Source organism: Pollachius pollachius, assembly GCF_949987615.1.
Source record: "Pollachius pollachius genome assembly, chromosome: 10".
Classification (NCBI taxonomy): domain Eukaryota; kingdom Metazoa; phylum Chordata; class Actinopteri; order Gadiformes; family Gadidae; genus Pollachius; species Pollachius pollachius.
The window spans coordinates 20,930,481-20,949,644 of record NC_136943.1 but is presented as its reverse complement, the minus strand read 5'-3'; the positions used below and the strand labels follow the sequence as shown (position 1 = coordinate 20,949,644).

The 19,164-nt window shown below is 45.5% G+C and overlaps 4 protein-coding genes across 6 annotated transcripts; 1 reads left to right on the top strand and 3 right to left on the bottom strand.

Annotated features, from left to right (window-relative positions):
• Positions 1 to 259: 259 nt before the first annotated feature.
• Positions 260 to 5,068, bottom strand: dnajc4 (DnaJ (Hsp40) homolog, subfamily C, member 4). 2 transcript variants are annotated; one of them, XM_079745008.1, is made up of 8 exons: positions 5,011 to 5,068; positions 4,543 to 4,645; positions 4,286 to 4,398; positions 4,100 to 4,190; positions 3,396 to 3,589; positions 3,054 to 3,221; positions 968 to 1,054; positions 260 to 705 (listed from the first exon to the last, which is right to left on the bottom strand). In XM_079745008.1, exons 3-8 carry the CDS (start codon positions 4,375 to 4,377, stop codon positions 603 to 605), a joined length of 735 nt encoding a protein of 244 aa, XP_079601134.1. In that variant the 5' UTR covers positions 4,378 to 4,398; positions 4,543 to 4,645; positions 5,011 to 5,068; the 3' UTR covers positions 260 to 602. The 2 variants fall into 2 exon arrangements, with proteins under 2 accessions (XP_079601134.1, XP_079601135.1); XM_079745009.1 differs by lacking the exon at positions 5,011 to 5,068 and having other exon boundaries at positions 4,543 to 4,943.
• Positions 5,069 to 5,454: 386 nt separating this feature from the next.
• Positions 5,455 to 8,243, top strand: nudt22 (nudix (nucleoside diphosphate linked moiety X)-type motif 22). 2 transcript variants are annotated; one of them, XM_079744507.1, is made up of 7 exons: positions 5,455 to 5,589; positions 5,701 to 5,788; positions 5,906 to 6,569; positions 7,024 to 7,149; positions 7,401 to 7,498; positions 7,833 to 7,926; positions 8,081 to 8,243. In XM_079744507.1, the coding sequence occupies exons 2-7, from the start codon at positions 5,703 to 5,705 to the stop codon at positions 8,234 to 8,236; spliced, it is 1,224 nt and encodes a 407-aa protein (XP_079600633.1). In that variant the 5' UTR covers positions 5,455 to 5,589; positions 5,701 to 5,702; the 3' UTR covers positions 8,237 to 8,243. The 2 variants fall into 2 exon arrangements, with proteins under 2 accessions (XP_079600633.1, XP_079600632.1); XM_079744506.1 differs by having other exon boundaries at positions 7,833 to 8,243.
• Positions 8,244 to 8,573: 330 nt separating this feature from the next.
• Positions 8,574 to 13,505, bottom strand: LOC307081361 (heterogeneous nuclear ribonucleoprotein U-like protein 2). The gene is made up of 11 exons (XM_079744505.1): positions 12,735 to 13,505; positions 12,477 to 12,556; positions 12,008 to 12,274; positions 11,678 to 11,790; positions 11,271 to 11,537; positions 10,752 to 10,874; positions 10,538 to 10,639; positions 9,993 to 10,164; positions 9,422 to 9,640; positions 9,264 to 9,316; positions 8,574 to 8,701 (listed from the first exon to the last, which is right to left on the bottom strand). The coding sequence occupies exons 1-11, from the start codon at positions 13,412 to 13,414 to the stop codon at positions 8,624 to 8,626; spliced, it is 2,154 nt and encodes a 717-aa protein (XP_079600631.1). The 5' UTR covers positions 13,415 to 13,505; the 3' UTR covers positions 8,574 to 8,623.
• A 277-nt stretch (positions 13,506 to 13,782) lies between these two features.
• On the bottom strand, positions 13,783 to 17,369 carry LOC307081954 (transmembrane protein 179). Its single transcript, XM_079745333.1, has 4 exons — positions 16,894 to 17,369; positions 16,451 to 16,588; positions 15,782 to 15,860; positions 13,783 to 15,288 (listed from the first exon to the last, which is right to left on the bottom strand). The coding sequence occupies exons 1-4, from the start codon at positions 17,214 to 17,216 to the stop codon at positions 15,100 to 15,102; spliced, it is 729 nt and encodes a 242-aa protein (XP_079601459.1). The 5' UTR covers positions 17,217 to 17,369; the 3' UTR covers positions 13,783 to 15,099.
• Between the last annotated feature and the right edge of the window lie 1,795 nt (positions 17,370 to 19,164).

Below are 19,164 nucleotides of genomic sequence, written 5' to 3'. Positions count from 1 at the left end.
GCTAATAATAAAGTTATGGTTTGTGTTTTGTTGTGTAATATGTCAGTCTTCAGATGTCTGCATGGAAAACATCAGTTCTCTTCCAAACAAAGGGTGTGGTTGGTCACAGGTCTTTCAAATGACATGTGACTGCAATGACTGCATCGTCCAAACATCAGAACACAAAGCCTTTTCTCATGAATGTATAGGCACTTACACAACTTATACAGTAGGGGTATTTCCATTTCAAACTGTTTTTTGTGGTTGTGTGTGTGTGTGTGTGTGTGTGTGTGTGTGTGTGTGTGTGTGTGTGTGTGTGTGTGTGTGTGTGTGTGTGTGTGTGTGTGTGTGTGTGTGTGTGTGTGTGTGTGTGTGTGTGTGTGTTTGTGTGGGTATCGTGCGCTCTCTGCTTGTTCCTTTATTCCATGTTTCGGTGTTATCTTGAATGTCTTCCCCATCGAACCCGGGAGCTCCTTGTAGCGGCCGGCACATAGAACACATTCCTGCGTCACAGAGTTGAAGAACCGTCTCTTCACCGTCTCTAAACCACCTGCTCCCTGTACGAGCCTCTCTGCCTGCTGAACCGCCCACAGAGGTCGCAGGTTCGAGTCCGTTCCCCAGAGCTACTTCTCCTCCCCCCCGTCCGCGTTGGACAGATTGTATTTCTCCACAAACTCTGCGTGTTTCTGACGGAGAATCTCGGTCTGCTTCTTGAAGCCGTTGACTCTGAACGTGAACACACACATGAATACATCCGATTGAATATTTGTGGCTATATATACACTTAATAGGTGTATGACCTCTGTATACATGGTTTTATATTACTGATATTATATTAGGTCTGTGTGAGTAATATTTATATTACTCACACATTTCCTATTTGCCTTCTATCACCACCAGATGAATACACTTGATTTGTAATCCCCAAGTACCTTCAGAATCCTACAAGCATTCATTCATCCCCTCTCCACACTCTGGGTTTCTGTACCTCGCCCTCTCTTTGGACTGGTTGTAGATCTCTGTGATGTTGCGGTCCTTCTCGTCCATGAAGTTGGAGTGCATCTCTTCCAGTTTCCTGAAAGGGGAAAGTAGAGAACCACTGGAATGAGTTACAATGTTGATCCCTCTCGGTTCAGTATGCAGAGTGTGATGCTAGATGTTAACAATCATCCCCAATGCCAAACATTCATCATCAAAACATCTACTCACATCAAATCAAAAGTAAGACTAATGAGTTCGCTGAAAACATGGTCGCCCCACAACCACAGCTGGACAGGACATTCTTAACATAATTATCGAGTTCAATAGGAAAATCATTTTTGCATAGACAAGGCATTAAAATGTTAAGCAACAAATAAGAATAAAAGTAGGAGTGTGTGTGTATTTAAATATAACTTCCCTTATTCCAATAATATACAACCCTGCTGTTTCCCCATAATGTACATCACTCCAGGTTAACGGCGGTCTCGGTGACGCGCCTCTCGCAGCAGCCTCTTGGCCGACGCCGATATGCAAATGAAGTCACAAGCTTTTTGCCAGGCCACCAGTGACCTGAGCTGATGAACTAATTAAGGGGCTTATGTGGGCTGTGGGCCTGGTTTGTGAGACGCCTCAGACGTGGTGTCCCTGGTGGTCTGTGTAATGGAAACACATATATTCCAAAACAGCACGCTCCCTAGCACGCCGCACAAAGCCCATGTCTGCTGTTGTATGTATTAGACACTGGACATACTCGGCTGATGTCAGACTGCCTAGTCGTGGATGCACTGGATGCTTTTCCCACTCTCCATCAGTGAGGCAATACGTGGCAGATTGCACGTGCTGGGGCTTAGCGAACGTCACAGCCCATTTCTAGAAACATTATTTATTGGTAAGGTCATCAATGATATAGGGGGATTATTTGTTTATCAACACGGCGGATGCGCGCGCAGAATGATCGCAAAAAGAAAAATTGTTTGACCGGTTGCCATGGTTATCTCCTTGTGGTTAATTTGCAGTTGCGGTGTTAATTAGCGATGTTGTCAGCTTACTGTTACATTAAACTGTAATCAGAAAACGCGGTTATATAGTATAGACCCTAGAATATCTGCGGTATAAAGGCTGGGATGAATTTCGAATTATAAATATGTACACTTTATGTTGAAAGTATAGACCGTCGCGATTCCCATTTAAACGAAGGGCGCGTTGATTATTATTCAAAACGAGAGCTGGTAAATTGTGAAAAACGAATTCAACTGTAATCAGACAACGCGGTTAAATGCTATAGACCCTAGAGTATCTGTGGTATAAAAGCTGGGACGAATTTCGAATTATAAATATGTACAATCCATAACGTTAGCTCTCTGGCTCATAGCTCAGCATACTAGAATACCTCCCGTTGCCAAGTTGTAGCTAAGGTCCGTCCTATTTATGTGAAAAACGTTATATTTGGATTGTAAAATATAAATGATCTTAATTTCTTTTCTTTGGCAAGTGACCATGGTATAAGCGGGATAATGCCCTTCGAGGTGTCAAAAACATGTTTGATCGATCGTAATTAAAGGGGACTACTTTTCGAGGGAGATGAACTCAAACAGATTATACATTTAATAAGCATGCAATACGAATAAGAAAAAGCATAATTATTAAAGTATTTGAATTGTTTTATTATGTTGGCAAGCAAGAAGTAGAATAATTGGGATAATCAGTCTTATTAAAACGGTTTGTGCAACCAACCGCACAACAAGACATGATTGCGGCTCTTGTCGCTATCGTCTCTTTCTGCATATGACATGCACGTAGAGCAGGGAGTGACGTAGACTGATAATCCCTCTATACAACCGTATCTAATTGTATTTCCATGGACCTTAGTTCAAATGACCTGTTTTGTACGCTGCCTTTTATTGACTTAGTGTCTGGCTGTGTGGGTGTCTCTCGGTTACTGTCGCTATAGTCACCGGACTGTGAGTAGACTGCTCTGGAGCGGAGGCTGGGTGGTAGACAGACAGACAGACATCTCCTTAGCTGTATATGTTGTATAGATTAAACACTGGATACATTTTGTTGAGGACCCCGACGGCCCCCCAAGGCCCCACCTGAAGAAGAAGAAGTGGCTGCCCACGCTGAGCAGCATGGTGAGCAGACAGTAGCCCACCAGACGGAAGTTCCTCCTCCTCTTGCGCTCCCACTCCTCCGGGGTGACTTCCTGGGCCTGGGACTGGGTGAACTGCTCCCAGTAGCGCGTGTTGTCATGGGACTCCTCACTAAGGCAGACCCCGTCACAGAAGAAGCGTTTTTAAGAAGATATTAGTAGCACATAGGCAATGATTTGTTTGAGTTACTTACTGTACTGCATTGTAGTCATTATGCACTACAGTGCAATACAGTCACACCAGTCAGTGTATTGTATTGCAGTGTGTGCAGGTGCACACACACACCTGGCTCTGAAGCCGGTGGAGCCGGTGCGGATGTTGGCGCCCGGCCCCGGGGCCCAGCCACCTCCGTACGGCGTCCGCAGCTTGAAGTCGTACTCCTTCCGGCTGCGCTCGCGGCCCAGCACGCGGTACGCCTCGCTCAGCTCCACGAACTGGCTGTGCAGCGCCGGGTTGGACGGGTCGCGGTCCGGGTGGACCTGCAGCAGCAGAGGAGGGGGGGAGGGGGGGGGGGGGAGGCTGGTATCCGGAAAGTTGCTAGTTCGATTCCCCCGCTCCTCCTAGCTGAGTGTGGAGATGTCCCTGAGCGAGACGCCTCACCCTGACTGCTCCGAGGAGCTGGCTGTCGCCCTGCGTGGCTGACACCGCCGTTGGTGTGTGAATGTGTGCGTGGATGTTGGGCAGTATTGTAAAGCGCTTTGAGTGGCCACTAGTTAGAAAAGCGCTGTATAAATGCAGCCCAAGAACCTTGTTCATAAGGATACACATTTGTAACCTTATGAACAAGGTTCTTGGACATAACATGATCTGGATGTAGCTCGTTAGCCATACTGACTGAATTGTTTGGTCAAAACAAAGAAGGACCCCTGAGGGGTAATATCGAATAAGAAAATACATATTGTATTAACTGAATTAATCTTAACAGTTTTCAGAAAATGCCAATCATATACAACTGCTTTCACTGCACTGACGCTGACCAGAGCACATACCTCTTTGGATTTGGCAAAAAATGCATGTTTTATTTCCTCCAAGGTGGCAGTAGGTTTGACCCCCAGGAGTTCATAATAGCTCACGACCGCTCTGCAAAGAAAACCCAAAGAATACCAGACTGTTGGGAATGGGATCAACTTTAAGAAAAGTAACTTACATATCGTCTGGTCGCTCGTACACACTACCTGTTGGCTGAGCTCAGGGACAGCAGCCGCAGTCCACCCTTATAGCTCCAGAGACACCTCCGACAGAGACTCAGCTGAGCCTCAAACTGCATCGTGAGAAACAGCTACAGTACCTGCAACGGAAAAAAAAAAATATATATATATATAACATTTTTGACTGATCAAAAATTTGACTAAAACTGTAGCAAAGTAAAAGCATCGATCCAAAACAAGTCAAAATGAAGCTAAAAAGTAATTGACCCATTAAAGAGGCTCACCTGACTTGCGGTAGTTGTCACACCTCAGTTGGATTCCATTGGACGTAAGTTCACAAAGGAAATACTCACATCTTTTCTTCCAGAAGGGTCACGTGATGCCGCTCTGAAAGCAGAGGACTGTGAATGAAATTACCTGACCTGCAAGCTCAGCTGTTTGGCTGACCTTTGTCGCTCACCCATTGGCAAATAATTCGATTTGATCACTTTCATACTCTAACACATATAAAATACACAACTTCAGGATGGTACTGCTGACGGTTAAGCCTACGAACGCTTTTTAGTTAAGTCGTTAAACTTAAAATATTTTAAGAAGAGTGCTGTAGGTTAACAGCGGTTCGCTGGTAAACCACAGATTGCAGGACGAGATTATGACCTATTCATGCGTAACAGGCCTACAGACAAATATCTCTTCCGGCAATATGTTAGAAACAATACAATTTATATGAGAAGACGCCTAATTAAACATACCACCACCACCGCCGCTCATGCAGCAGTTTCATAACACAGCTGTGCCGCGGTGTGCTGCTGAAATGGGTCCGGGTAGGAAGGATTCATCAATGAAACTTCCCCTGTGTAAATCCAACCTTTACGCAATATGTTGGATGAGCGTCGGAAAAGGTAGTCGACTCATTTTAAAATACTGTAAAGAGTGTGTGTGTATGTATATATATATATATGTATAGATAGATAGATAGATAGATAGATAGATAGATAGATAGATAGATAGATAGATAGATAGATAGATAGATAGATAAATATAAACATATTCTATAAATAACACAAAACAAGGGTTTAAGTTGTAAGATTTATTTTCCAGTGGGTGGCAGTACTGTTCAAGTTATTCTATTCACGTCAAAAAGAAAGAGGAAGACTTTTCACACACTGGCCATGCACATTTGTCCAACCAGGTAGACCCTGTGTCCGCCTCATGCGCTCCAGTGCCTCTCCAAGGTAATGTGGAACAACTCGTCTGGGTGGAAGACTGTTCCAACACAACGACCCTACTCTGTAACCTAGTCTGACGACGCTAACTGAGGAGGAGGAATGGTGTGTACTTCAGATGTTGATGTTTTTAGAAGATCGTAAATATTACGACTGTTTTAATTGAAACTTGTGTGTGTGTGCGTGCGTGTGCCTTCGTGTGTGTGCGCGTGTCAGAGATGGACCCTGACGTGTCCGTGCTGCTGGAGTGTGCGATCTGGCGTGGACTTGCGGAGGCCGAGGTCCAAGTGGAGGTGTCGGAGAGGTTTGTTTAATAAATTGTCAAAATGGAAAAATTAACTAAAGTTCTTGATTATTCAAACATAATAATTTATAGTCAGCTAATTGTATAGATAAATATAATTTGTTATCCCTTTTCCAGCTTCAACAGACAGACAGATGCTGCGCTAGAGAGCCACATAGAAGAGGTGTGGGCAAAACGTGTCACCAGGGAGCCCTGGCTTTTCAACGGTTCCAAGTTCAGACTGCACTCATTTACCTTCGACTCCTCCAAGTTTTCCCCCTCCCAAACCGGTTGTCAGTTTACCAAACATCTCCCATGCGCGCCTCCAAAGCAATGCCAACCAACGACCGATGGGGGTGACAGAGGTGAAGAAGAGCGCCGATGTCTCGAAGGGGAAGGTGCCTTTAATTCCACTCCTCAGTATACTGAAGGCCGTCGCTATCAACAAGGAAATGGAGACTGTGACCATCCAGCCCTCAGCTGTATGGCCGGTGTAGACCCAGGCTGTGGCCCCGTGGTCCAGGGCTCTACAGGAACAGGGGCCGGTCCTCGCCTGACCTTGCGGCTGGGCCTGACGTCCTACAAGGACTTCCTGGGCACCAACTGGTCCGAGCGAGCCGGGGCGCTGCGGCGGCGAGGAGAGACGGAGCTGAATGATCCGTGCGGCCTATTGGCCCAGCCCCTGGGGGTGGGCGGGGTCCTGTGCACCAGCGACGGGAAGGTGGTGCTGATCAAAAGGAGCCAGCTGGTCGCGGAGGCCGGGGGGCTGCTGGATATCCCAGGGGGGCACCCCGAGCCACAGGTGAGAAGCACCTGGGTACCTAGACCAGAGATCACACACAGTTAGAGGTTGGAAGGACATGTGAAAGGTACTGATTGGCCCTCAACAGAGGTTGGTCAAACGTGACACATAAACCTGTGTCGGTAAACAAGTTGTGGCAAAAACCCAGAAGAAGCAATGTGCTAGTAACCACTGTCCCAAGTTATCCACACTGGTCAATACGGGATTTTAATGGTAGGATAAATACCTTCTATTATTTGAAAGGCTTCTCTTTGGATCACTACACAATCATTTCTATATTCATAATGGCGAAATTGACTGGCTACAACTCTCCCAAAAGTGCAAATGCAACATCTTGAACTTAGCATCCCCTGCTCATAATGTGACCTCTCTCTCTCTCTCTCTTTCACATTGTCTTGGTCATTCTTTACTCTTTCCTCTCTCTCTCTCTGTCTCCCTCCCTCCGTCCCTCCAGGCGGTGTGCCCCTCTGTGAGCGATGGTGTGAGTCAGGATCCAATCAGCATCGCCGTGGTGCAGCGGAGCCCCAAGGCGGTCGTCTCCGAGATCTTCAGCTCCGTTTGTGCCGAGATCAGAGACGAGGTGACCTTTAGTTCAGAACACTGAGTAAGGCCTCTACTTAACCAATGAAAAGAAAGGGCGACCGCAGGAATAAACCAAGGGAAACCTTCCAAACACCAGGGATTTTGTTTTTGTTTCTGATTTGTGGTAGTTGGTCGGTGTTGTCAAATCATAACCCTCCCATTAGTATGCTCACCAGAAACTGTGATTGTAATGAGTGTGTTACTGTTCATTTAGTTGGACTTCAGTGTTTCCTGTTCTCCTGTGAGCAGGTCAACGTGCCGCTGGGTTCCCTGGGAGAGCCTGTGTTGATGGGTGTAGCGCTGAACCACACCAGCGCAGGCAGACCCAGCGCAGAGTTCTACGTCAGGTTCGGACTCGGACTCTATTAGCACCACCCGTACCATCCATCTCCAATGCTTTCACACGTTACACGTTAAGCCTGTTTGAAAAGTAAATAATACAAATCTATCAATCAAGGTGAATTAAAAAAGAGCAAATCAGACACTCTTCACTCTTGGATTTCTTTTAACTTTTGTTCAGGTTATTTTAATGCATAGTTTTGTAAAACACTGCACACATATTTAAACAACCAATGTAGTGGTATATAACAAATACAAAAAAGTGTCTTATGATGAATAAGACTATAAATTGAGGTGTGGAGCCTTTATGAATCAGACCTTTCATAATGTTTTTATCTGCAGTTGTTCCTTGACCTCAGAGGAAGTGAGGGAGTTGTATTGGAGAGGTGGAGCAGAGGCCAATGAGTCCACAGACATCGTGTTCCTCACCACAAAGGTAAGGGATCGTATTCATCACTCAGATATAGGATTTGTAAACATAGTAACGTGCCAACCATTTGTACAGACAGAAAATGGCCAATTGCAGAATCCCTCTGTATACTTTTATGTGTGCTCCTTCTTCATTGTATTATCCTTGTGTAACAATGCAGGAGCTGTTGCAGTTGGACAGCTCCAGGCCCCTGTGGTCAGAGCTTTGTCCTTCGGCCAAGGGAGCTGTCCTGCTCTATCAACTCGTCATGCCTGACGCAACTATCAGGCCAGAGCAGACGAGCTCAGACCAACAAAAGCACGAAGAAAAAGAATGATTTTCATCTGCCAAATGTTATAGTTTTAATACTTTTTGGGCTTTTCTCTTTTTACATACAAAGATCTGTACCATTTCTTACTAATGAAATACTTTTTTAAAAATGCACTTTTTTAAAGAATAAAAATCTAATAATTGATTTGTTTGTAGAATAGCTATACAGAAAACCTTCACATGACTTTATGCAAATCAAGCTAGAAATGAAAAAGTCAGAGCAGGCAGTGTGCACAGGCAATCTCTTAAAGACATTGGAACAATACTATTACAATCTTAAAAATATTAAATTAAGGACGTAGATTTAAAAAAAAAAAGAAAACTCAGTCAGTCTCAACCAGCTACCATCTGCTTGCAACATCCCTGATATGAATATGTTGGGGGGGGGGGGTGGTCACCAGTGACCCTGGTAACTGCTGTAGCCAACAGCTGTGTTGTAGTAAGATCCATGGCCTGGATGGCTGGAGTTCCACTGCAAGAAGAAGCACAATTGAATCCAAAGATGAGCATTTAAGACACTACAACGGTTCAGACAGGATAATACATTTCCACCTTGTTGGGCTCTGAACCAACTAGCGTACTGTTAACCAGGTTCGGAGTGTGGAGGAGTGTGTGTGGATGATGGCTGGTTTAGGCAGCATCACCTGGACCGAGTCTTGATTGGAATCTAGGGCCGGGTGGGGCTGCACACCTGTTTCTCCACACACACTCGGGAAGAGATCTCCTACGTGGCAGCATGGAGCACTAGCTCCATGTATCTTTATATGCAAACCCTACCGTGCCATAAGCTGATAGTATATAGTCAGTAAGCTTACAGTCTACTCTACAGCATTAAACTCTAGGAAGAGGTTTCTCCTAGTGCGTGGTCATGTTGTTCAAGCAAGGTGAGAGAAACGTGGTGGATGTGGCAGATAGGAATTTTCTTTCTGATTTTCTAATGAGATGAGCTTGTGCCTCAGCCATACCTACACACCCCAGCTCTACTTGTGTTCAGTTTAAAATGTCGAGCACTGCAATGATAACACTGGACTTACAAATATGGGCTGTGGTCCCCAGGCTTGCCGGTTGAACACGTTTTCACTTCCCGCTAGAAAACAAACAGTGACATTACTTTGTTTGCATTACAACACAAATAGCATCACTCAGCACTCAACGCTCACCCGAGAAGGAGTTCCCATGCTCTGTCACTCACCGTATCTCCTCTTCCATTGGTGGCCGTTAGAAGGGGGCGGGCCGAAGCCCCTGTTCTTCCGGAGGCGGGCTTTCTTCTGTGGTGGAGGGACGGGGGGCAGCAGGCGCTGCGCCTCCTCTCTGTAGGCGCGGAGGAGCGTCTGCGCCTCCTCTTGGGGCAGCTCCACGAAGAGCAGCTCCTGGAGCCCCTCCCCCTGGGGCTCGGGCAGGCTGTAGCTCACTGAGGGGGGGAGGGGGGGGTTACACTTCTCATTAGGAGCCTTCCTCCCAGGTGTGTAAAATTGTAATCCTTGTAATCATTGTTTGTGAAGTCTCCTATCCTGCTCAGATTTCCTAGGCTATCTCAATAATTTTTTTCACAGATTAATATAGATCAGGCCGGCAAGGTCTTTGCAAAGAACCAAAATGGCGTTTGCTAAAGATTAGGTCAATAAACCTTGCTATAAGACAGTTATAAGTGCACTTGTTGATGTGAAGTAGTTCGGGCGGCAGCATCTCTGGACCAGACAACCAGAGAAGAAACCTGGAGAAGAACAACTTGGCCCATTTAAAAAAAAAAACGCAGTTTGAACCTTTGAGTTTGAGGAGGGCCGTGTCTGGGATCTGCTCGCCGTCCTGGGCCTGACGCAGCGCCAACCGTCTCCTCCACTCCTCTGTGGGCGGGACGACCACCGCCACCACCGCCCGCTGGAAGCCCGCGAACAGCTGGAGCTTGTGGCGCCGCGCCGAGACGAAGACGTTGAGCTGAGAATGAGGAGTGGAGCGGGAGAGAGGAGACCGGAGGAGGTCAACACTCTGCTGCCTGACCTCAAACACTGGGCTGGCTCAACTCAAACACTGGGTCCAGGGCACGGCCCGTATAAATATATGTTATTAGTTGTTACTCGCTTCATGTTCCACGGTCATTCAGAATTCAGTACTTTGTATTCAGTATTTTGCTAACTTCTGTTGATGATTCAAGGCATTTTAATTTGGGTTGCTTGCCAGTAGACAGAGGGAAGGCAACAAGGGAACCAAACAACTATCGGCTAGATAAGTGCTGAATTCAATCTAATAACACTAGTGGATCTTTACAAATCGGTGGACAACTGATGCAGTTTTAATCTTGGAGGTTCACCTGGTCCAGGATGTAGTTTCCTGGTTTGCGTGCAGCTATCTTGATCAGCTCGGTCAAACACTGAGAGGCCTGCTGCAACTGCCTCTCCCTCTGACCCTCACCCTACAAACACACACACACACACACACACACACACTTGGATAAGTACTGTGCAGGAAATATTGATTTCATAATGTCTTAGCTGGGGGAGTGTGTCGAGTCAGGATGAACTGACGATCATGCTGGCTGTTAGCGTCTCTGTGCCCAGCAGCTGGTAGCGTTTCTCCGGGTGCTGCTTAATGAGGATCCTGGCCCAGTGGCTTTTCCCAGAACCAGGCAGACCCACCATCATGATCACCTGGCAGAAGGGGGAGGAACAAACAGAAAGGCAGGGAGAAACATTTAATTGCATGTTTCTAAGCTCAATAATGTCAACATCAAATGTTGAGTATGACAATAGAATTAAAGCCCTTCTTTAGATGTTACAGCTTTTCTATAAAAATAAAAATAAAAATTAAAGCTTTTTATTTATATTTGTTATTTATAGTCCTTGTATGGATGTGTATGAAAGGGCTACAACACAACCGTCATTTGTTCCAGTCACATTAGTGTATTCAGTGATTGAAATCACCATGTGGATGAATGACCATGACCATGTTGCACAGAACTGCTCAACAATCCAACAGATGATAGATTAGTGGGATCGTAGTGGGTTCAGAGAGGATCTCCCTCAACTCCGCTATGAACGCCTCACCTCACACTCTGCTCTGGAGCAAGGGCCTGGAGGGGCCCGCACCCTGTCGGCCGCCGGCAGAGCCACCAGGGGGGTGTCCCCGGGGGGCCCAGGGTACCAGGGGCCCCCAGCGGGGTCCAGCCTGAACCTGACAGAGCAGCCCCGGCAGAGGACATGGGGGAACAGTGTGTTGCCCCCCAGCACCGAGGGGCTCAGACAGAAGGCCACGCCCATCGGACGCCCGTTTCTATGGAAGGACATCTCCGCCACGCCGTCTGCGGAAAACAGCTAAGTTCGTACACACAAACACACACACACACACACAAATGTGGTGTCAGAAGAACTAAGAATGGTTTAAAATAACTAGCAAATGTATAGGAGGAGTTGGTGCGCTGGAAAGCATCAGATAGCAGACAGGTCACACTCACTAGGTAACAGCCAATGATATCGCCGTCTGAGAGTGGTTCGCCAAACTCCTCCTCCCTACCCCCGGTAACCTTCCTGCCCCGCCCATCGTAGGCATAAGACAGCTCATCCTCACCTGGTGAAGAGCGAGAGAGGAAAATGGAGACAGTTTAATAAAAATTTAGGAACAAAAGATTTTTTTGAATCTGTTAACGTTTCTGAAGGCAATTACTTACGAAACCAATAACTACACTTTCATTCGTGGAAAGTACAATTTTGACCTTTCTCCGACACATCTTTTATAAAGGCCTATTACATATAAACCATCTGTTTGGCAGGGTTCTTCTCCATACCCAGCGGTAAGGCCTTGGTGTCCGAGGCCCAGCCCACCCTCAGGCCGAGTGCGTCCGGCCGTGGCTCCGCTCCGGCCTGCCCGCTGGGGAGGGCAGCGGCCGGGGCGTGGGCCTTCCCCTCCAGCCTCACCTCGAAGCTGGCCCTGGCGCCCCCCCGCAGGCCGTGGGTCAGCCTGCAGCCCGACCACAGCAGGGGGAAGCGCTCCGGGAACAGAGGGCGGCCGCCGCTGCCGTCGGGGTCTGTCTCAAAGTGCAGGTCGCTGGCGTCTGTGGGGTCGGTAAAGAGAGACAAGCTATGAAAATAACACTATGGTTTTGAATGTATGTGATCATGGCGCCGTCAGAACTTCACCTCAATCAAGAAAACACCCTTACATTTCGATTGGAGTCCATTATGTCCTATGACCAGCTGTATAACCCTACCCATAATGCATAACGGGATGATACTTTTTCAGTTCAAAATACTTACATGTATCTATTCGGACACTTTCGTTCTCCTCTTCCACAACTTCTCGTTCTGTCTGATAGGCAGGCGGTGTGAATTTGGCTCTTAAAGTGGGAAAATAGGACAAGTAGTATCACTCGTCGGTGCTCAGACTCTCAAGCAGAATCAATAATAGATCAATAGTGATGATGATGACGTCATGCAACAATGACCTCCTGTTGGTCTGCACTTAACAACTCACAGATATAAATACACACATCGTCCAGGGCGATATGTCCCCACCTTTTGTAGCGGATCTCCTCTTTGAATTCGTAGAAAGCCCTTCCCATCTCTCCCCACCGGGTCGTGTCTCTGGCAATCCCGGTGCGTCCCTCCTCTCCATGCCAGCTCTGGGACTCTTCCTCCTCCTCCGCGTCTCGAGAAACAGGCACCTGGCTCGAATCTGCTAATCTGAATTCACTGTCATGGACATGTGGTGATGTCTGACCCTGTGCCAGGTCTTCTTCGAGGAGGGGGGTCGGTCGCTCCGCTGAAAGCCCACCCTCCCCGACCATGGCGTGGTGGTCCACCGGTCGTGTTGCCATGGAACTACAGGTGTCTGTCTGAGGGGCAGTGTCTGTCTGAGTGGCGGTGTCTGCGTACTCTCTGATAGAGCATGAGATGTAAGAGGACGTCATGGTGGCGACGGGGGCTGAGGTCGACGTGACATCAATGTGGTTAGTATCCGTTTCCAAAGGCGATGGTGTGATGTCATTGTGTGGGCCGACCTGCACCTTGCAGGCATTAGTTCTGCTGTCTCGGTCGCTCTCGATCGACGGGAGACTGATCTGAAGTCCTGCCTCCAGCGCGGACCACAGCCGCCCGATAAGTTCAGCCCTCAGCCCCTTTGGGTCCAGTCCGAGTTCCTTGAGTTTGGATCGTAGTTCCGGCACTTTGCACTTTTTTATATCCGAGAGTTTCATTTTCGATTGAGTTATTCCGTCGGTCCTTATTTCGACATGTGTGCCCGATTCTTTTTTTTTGTAGAAAAACGAAAACTGTACGAAACCATGGCCAAAACAACACGGCTACAGGTTCAATATGGGACATGAGGATGTGATTGGTTGAGCTGTTCTTCGTTGTAGTATTTCTGGTTCTTTATTTATTGTAAGGGTGTAACACTGCCCCCTGTTGGTCTATTGTGCTTCTCCGCTCCCCAACGCTTTCACGTTACAGAGGGATATTAATCATAATAATTATATATCATTTGACTATTTGATTCTTGTAAGCAAACCATTTAACACGGAACAAGGGATTATGAATTCATAACAATCAAGTATTTATTGGATAAATAGAAAAACAAAACAAGTATTGAAATACAGAAATGTTATGAGCGGCATACATTTTTTTACCTAAAATACATAAATTCAGTCTCATCCGTCTTTCCTTCAGACTTTCTGTTTTCCACCGTTGACATGTCATTACAGCTGCTGGGATCGTAAGACTACATGTGAGGGTTAGAAACCACCACTCACATGGTCTACACCCCTTTGGGCTCCACACAAATCTCTCTCCGCCATTCAAACTGCACCTGGTCACTCATAGCTCTGTCGCTAAACGCAATCAAGCTTTGACCAGAACGAAGTCTCGGCCAATTTGAACAGAGGTAGAGATAAACGCTTCACGTTACGCCGCATGAGAAGCTGCCTCCATGTAGACGGCATCATACACAGAGTCTTCACAAGTAGAGAGAGACAGAGAATAAGAGGAATAATGACACAAAAATGCATATCACACAATGTGCAACGTTCAAGTCAGCATGCTCAAGCAGTATTGTGGTTCGCTCACACCATCCTACCACATGCTTCACTATTAAAGCGCTTCAGTGCAACACCAGAATATAACCTCCAGGATTAAAAGTGTATTCTCCCAAATGACACACACTCAGGGAGTGCCGGCATACCGCAATGCAATACTTTGCAAAACACATAAATATCCTATCAGAATAACGACAGCCATGCAGGTTGGACAGACTCAAAGTGAACCAAACCAAATCTTTGGACTTGAAACAAGCCCAGGGTCACAGGTAGTATTTGGTGTGGGATATGTAAATGTAACTCACATAAATAAAACAAACAAAGTACAATTATAATCGCATTGCAAGCTGTAGCTCCTGGAAAACACTGTGTGATCATTTGTTCAAGGAATACAACCTTTCTTTCTGTCCAGATTCTAATCCCTTCATGCCAGATCTTCTCATGTAGCTGGGTTCTGCTTAAGCCGGCGGTACCATGTCTTTAAGAAGGACCTTCCAGCCCAGAGATCTGCAATGTGATTGTTTGTTTCTCATGGTTTTGAAAAAATGTCCTCCATAAGAAAATAGACATATCTTTTCTACTTAAGTACTCATGCAGTAATACATATTCCTAGTACACAAACACATTATTTATAATCACTACAATGCCACTCATTGTAATGGTTATAATTGCTTGCTGTCAGCAATTTGATAAAAATCTTTGGCTACACGATTTCAGCACTGGGACAACGATTTAAGATGAAAGAAAATTGAGATGAAACTAACTCATAGAAAAAAAAAAGCGTTGACCGTAAATTTGTAGTAATTCTTCTAAACATTTCTAGTGCGGTAAACTTATATTTTTGGTTGTGATCAGACAAAGATGGTGGAGGACAGGTGTGGAGGCGTGGGGCAGCCGTCCGAGGGGGAGCGGGCCAGCAGCAGCTCCTTCTCGCGGGGCTGACAGGGCCCGCTGATGTGCTGGCTGTGGGAGTGGTAGAGCCGCAGGAAGGACAGGATGGACTGGGCCAGCCACAAAGCCGTCACAAACCACAGGGAGGCCTGGGGACAGGGGTCAGACACGGGTCGGACAGCGTCAGACAGGGGGGCTGTGAGGGAGGGACTAGTAACTCGATGCAATACACTCCCATGGAATAGGAGAAAATGCGTTGCTACGGTGATTGTGACCTAATTTCAGCTCAAAATACATCGGTTCACTCATTGTGATTTTATAAAACAGCAAGAACAAATTATTTAAGAATTGTATTATATTGTATTATATTTTTTTACAATGTAAGGTTTACTGTTAGGAAGAGCCTGAAATAATTAATTCTGATTGGTTTACTTCAACTTTTTAATATCAAAATGATCTGTGTTTTGGTTGTATGTGCATGTGCGTGTGCATGTGCGCATGCTTGTGTGTTCATGCTTGTGTGCATGTGTGAGGGTACGTGCGCGTGCTTGTGTGTGCGTGCTTATGCATGTTTGGGTACCTGTGGGAGTGTACTTGTGTGTGCAGAGTGTGTGCCTTGAGATGTGTGATCCATGCCCCTACCTGCGCCAGCGTGAGGTCTGTGTAGAAGGAGGAGGTGTCCACGTCCAGGTAAAGGGGGATGGACTGGGACTCGGCACAGCTGAGTGAAGGCAACAAAGAAGCACACACACATAATGTCAGCACGTCAACACAAACCACAACGTAACGGCAGGAAGTCTAACTTCCACTGTTGTGTGTGACAGAATGAAATCCTGTGTGTGCGTCATGTGTGCTGGTGTTCTGACTAGACTGCCAGGAACAATCATGGCAGTCTAGTGTGGTCAGTTAGGCAGGGCCTTGCATCATTTAATCAGCTATGCTTTTTTTTGTTTTCTCTTTTCTTTCCCCTGGAGGACTGGAAAACAGGCTCTCACATGATGTGTTCTTCTACAAAGCAGGCCCTATTATGTAATCCCGACCGCGATAGGTCAATGCATCCATACACGTCCAACTGCTGGGGTTAATGGCCCCAGACCATGTGTGCATGAAATATACCTTATTTCATTCACATTAGTCCCAAAACTATAAACAATAACTTGGATAGGAAGGAACTACCCATATTCAACATCTAAGATGAATAAAGTTAATTCTGAACCTTTATGCGTCGTTAACATTGCCTTACTATCGACATTAACTCATAAAAAACAAAAGCTGAAGTCCAGCCAAGTGGACCCACACCAGCCGACCCACCTGAACGGCCGCGCGTTGCCATCCGTGACCGTGTCGCACCAGGAGGCCAGCCCCAGAGACAGCGTGAAGCTGGCCCCCCCGGAGAGGAACAGAACACACAGGCTGAGCAGCACGGTCAGGAAGGAGGACATCAGCGTGCTGAGGGACGAGATACCCACGTAGTAAGTACAAGTGTATATCACAAGCATATAGGGTACCTTTATATATCACCTTAACTAACCTGCAGACACTGAATCTATTATTTTGATTCATATTATTTACTTACATTTTAACTTTATATAGTAAGCAGTGCACAAACATTCATATACTATTAACTCCATTAATCAAAATAATGGAGTATTAGTTAGTAATGGATAGTAACTAAGGGGGGGCCATGAAAGCAGCCTAGGAAAGTGTAAATCTTCAATGCAGGACTTTGTATGTGTACAAACACAGTCACTCACTCGTCATGCCGTCCATGGAGATAGAAGAGGCACCTCCAGCCCTGCGCGGCGCCGTACAACACCGTGAAGATCCCCACAAACGTAGCGAACTGACAGGCGGCCGGCGGGCCCCACTGCTGCACCACCAGATGAGAAACGTCCCCAGACTGTCCCGTCAGCTCACTGCGGTTCTCAGTCCTCCAGTATCCCGTAGAGAATAGAGCACAACGCCCTTTAAACGCGGAGCCGTTGAGAGCCAGGGGGACGACCACCAGGAGCCCCGCCACCACCAACAGGGTGTGGGCTGTGCAGTGAGCCAACAAGAGCCGCCGATCCAGCTCCATGTTCTGAGGTAAATACTAGTAAAGCTCTTAAAAAAAACGTTAACCTATGAAATAAGCGTTAAACGCGAACAAAGGTCCACGTTAATCCCCTCGGTCTATTTTTAAAGCATGCAGCAGTTTAGGCAAACGAGTGGACATACAACTAGCGTCCGATCTGTTGTTATCCAACGGCCCGTTACTATAGCTGGAGGGCACGGAGACGCCCTGCTGTGACGCAGGTCTGAGAGTTTTTGCCAGATTGGGCCAGATTTTCGCTTCCACTGGCTGCAGCCAGTGTTGCCAGATTGGGCGGGAAATCTGGTCCAATCTGGCAACGCTGATGTCTGGTTGGCCCGTTCGGATGAAGTGGCCTGTTTTCCATAATAAATGTAGGCTTATGCATTTGCATCGTCGAGCCCTCGATGGTGATGGTTTTATGGCCATGATGGCATGACAATTAATTTCATTTCAATATAATTTATAATGGTTAGGCCAGTGTTTTTTAAATTAATTTCTTAAAATAGAGTCAATATTTTCGTTATTATTATTTTATATTACAGTTTAATATGACTACTTGGACCTATGTTGGTTAGATGGGAACATTGTATGCAAAACAAGCTTTATAAGTCATGATTAAATAAGCAATTGCTTTCGATAGCCTCACTATTTTTCAAAGGAATGCTGAGCATTTCGCATGAAGGTCGATCCACATTCTTTGTGGTATGGTGGCCACTCAAATACATCCTGCAGCGTGGGTCGTTGGCGGAACAAAAGGCCAATGAATGCGGCCAATTAAATGCGAGTCTGTACCAAGAATAGCCTATTGCGCCAATTCAATCATGGATGGGACCTTTTTTTAAGAATAGACTAGTCGTTTAAAATTAATAAAACTTATTAATGCCAAATTCATGTGCTTTTCAATCAGCCTATTGATTGACATCATTTTATAGGCCTATATATGATATTACGCAGTGCACTGTATAAAATAATACACTGGTTAAACTTAAACAAATAAAATGAAATCTTCTCAAACTCTGAAATCTTTGAGTAAATCCGAGTTTATTTTAATCAGACTAATCCAATTACTTTGATACATCCAACATGATTTGCTTTTACCTCTTGACTTGATGCTTAATTAAGTTGCAACAACTTAATATTAATTACAATGTTTTGGTGATATTAAGTGGTCAAGTAACTTTTATTTAAGATATTTCAACTTCTTATTTGACTTCCATGCTACTCGTCCTACTAAATTGTAAACATATTTTTTTTGTTAAAGTAACTTGCACTACGAGGACTACGAGGTCCAGTGCGGAGGATCTAGCGGCAGAAAAGGTATATAATATTTGTAAGTACGTTTTCAGTAGTGTATATCACCTAATAATAAGAATCTTTAATCTTTTAGATACCTAAGAATGAGTACCATTAAGTCAAAACAAAAACCAACAAACAGCAATTAATGGTTAACTATAAAACACAATGTCCAAATAGTTTATTTTAACCATGAATAATTCGTATACAATCGTCTGTGCACAAAATAAACAAAACAACAACAAAGAGAACCAAATATCATCGGCCAGACTGAGCTTCCTTCCAAATGAGATTGAGCTTCAAATTGACAAAGTCAAAATTTTGCAGGTATTCACCAGCAGGCCGTTGCCCTGAAAGAAAGAAGCTAAATGACATTAAAATATTATTAACATGGATTTCAAAGGACTGATATGAACTGAATCCAGCTCTTCTCTCTGTATGTTAATGAATATTATGGAAAAAATGAGTAAAAAACTGCAAAGGAATACTTTCATTGCGTGTCTTTTTTGTAAAGAACTGACACTCCTGTTACACTTCAAAAGCATCGGACATTGACATGGAATAAGTGTAGGCTATTAGAAACACAGCATCACAAACTACATCCTCCAAAACGATAATAAAGTTGAATCAACAACTTTATAACACTGAACATTATTGC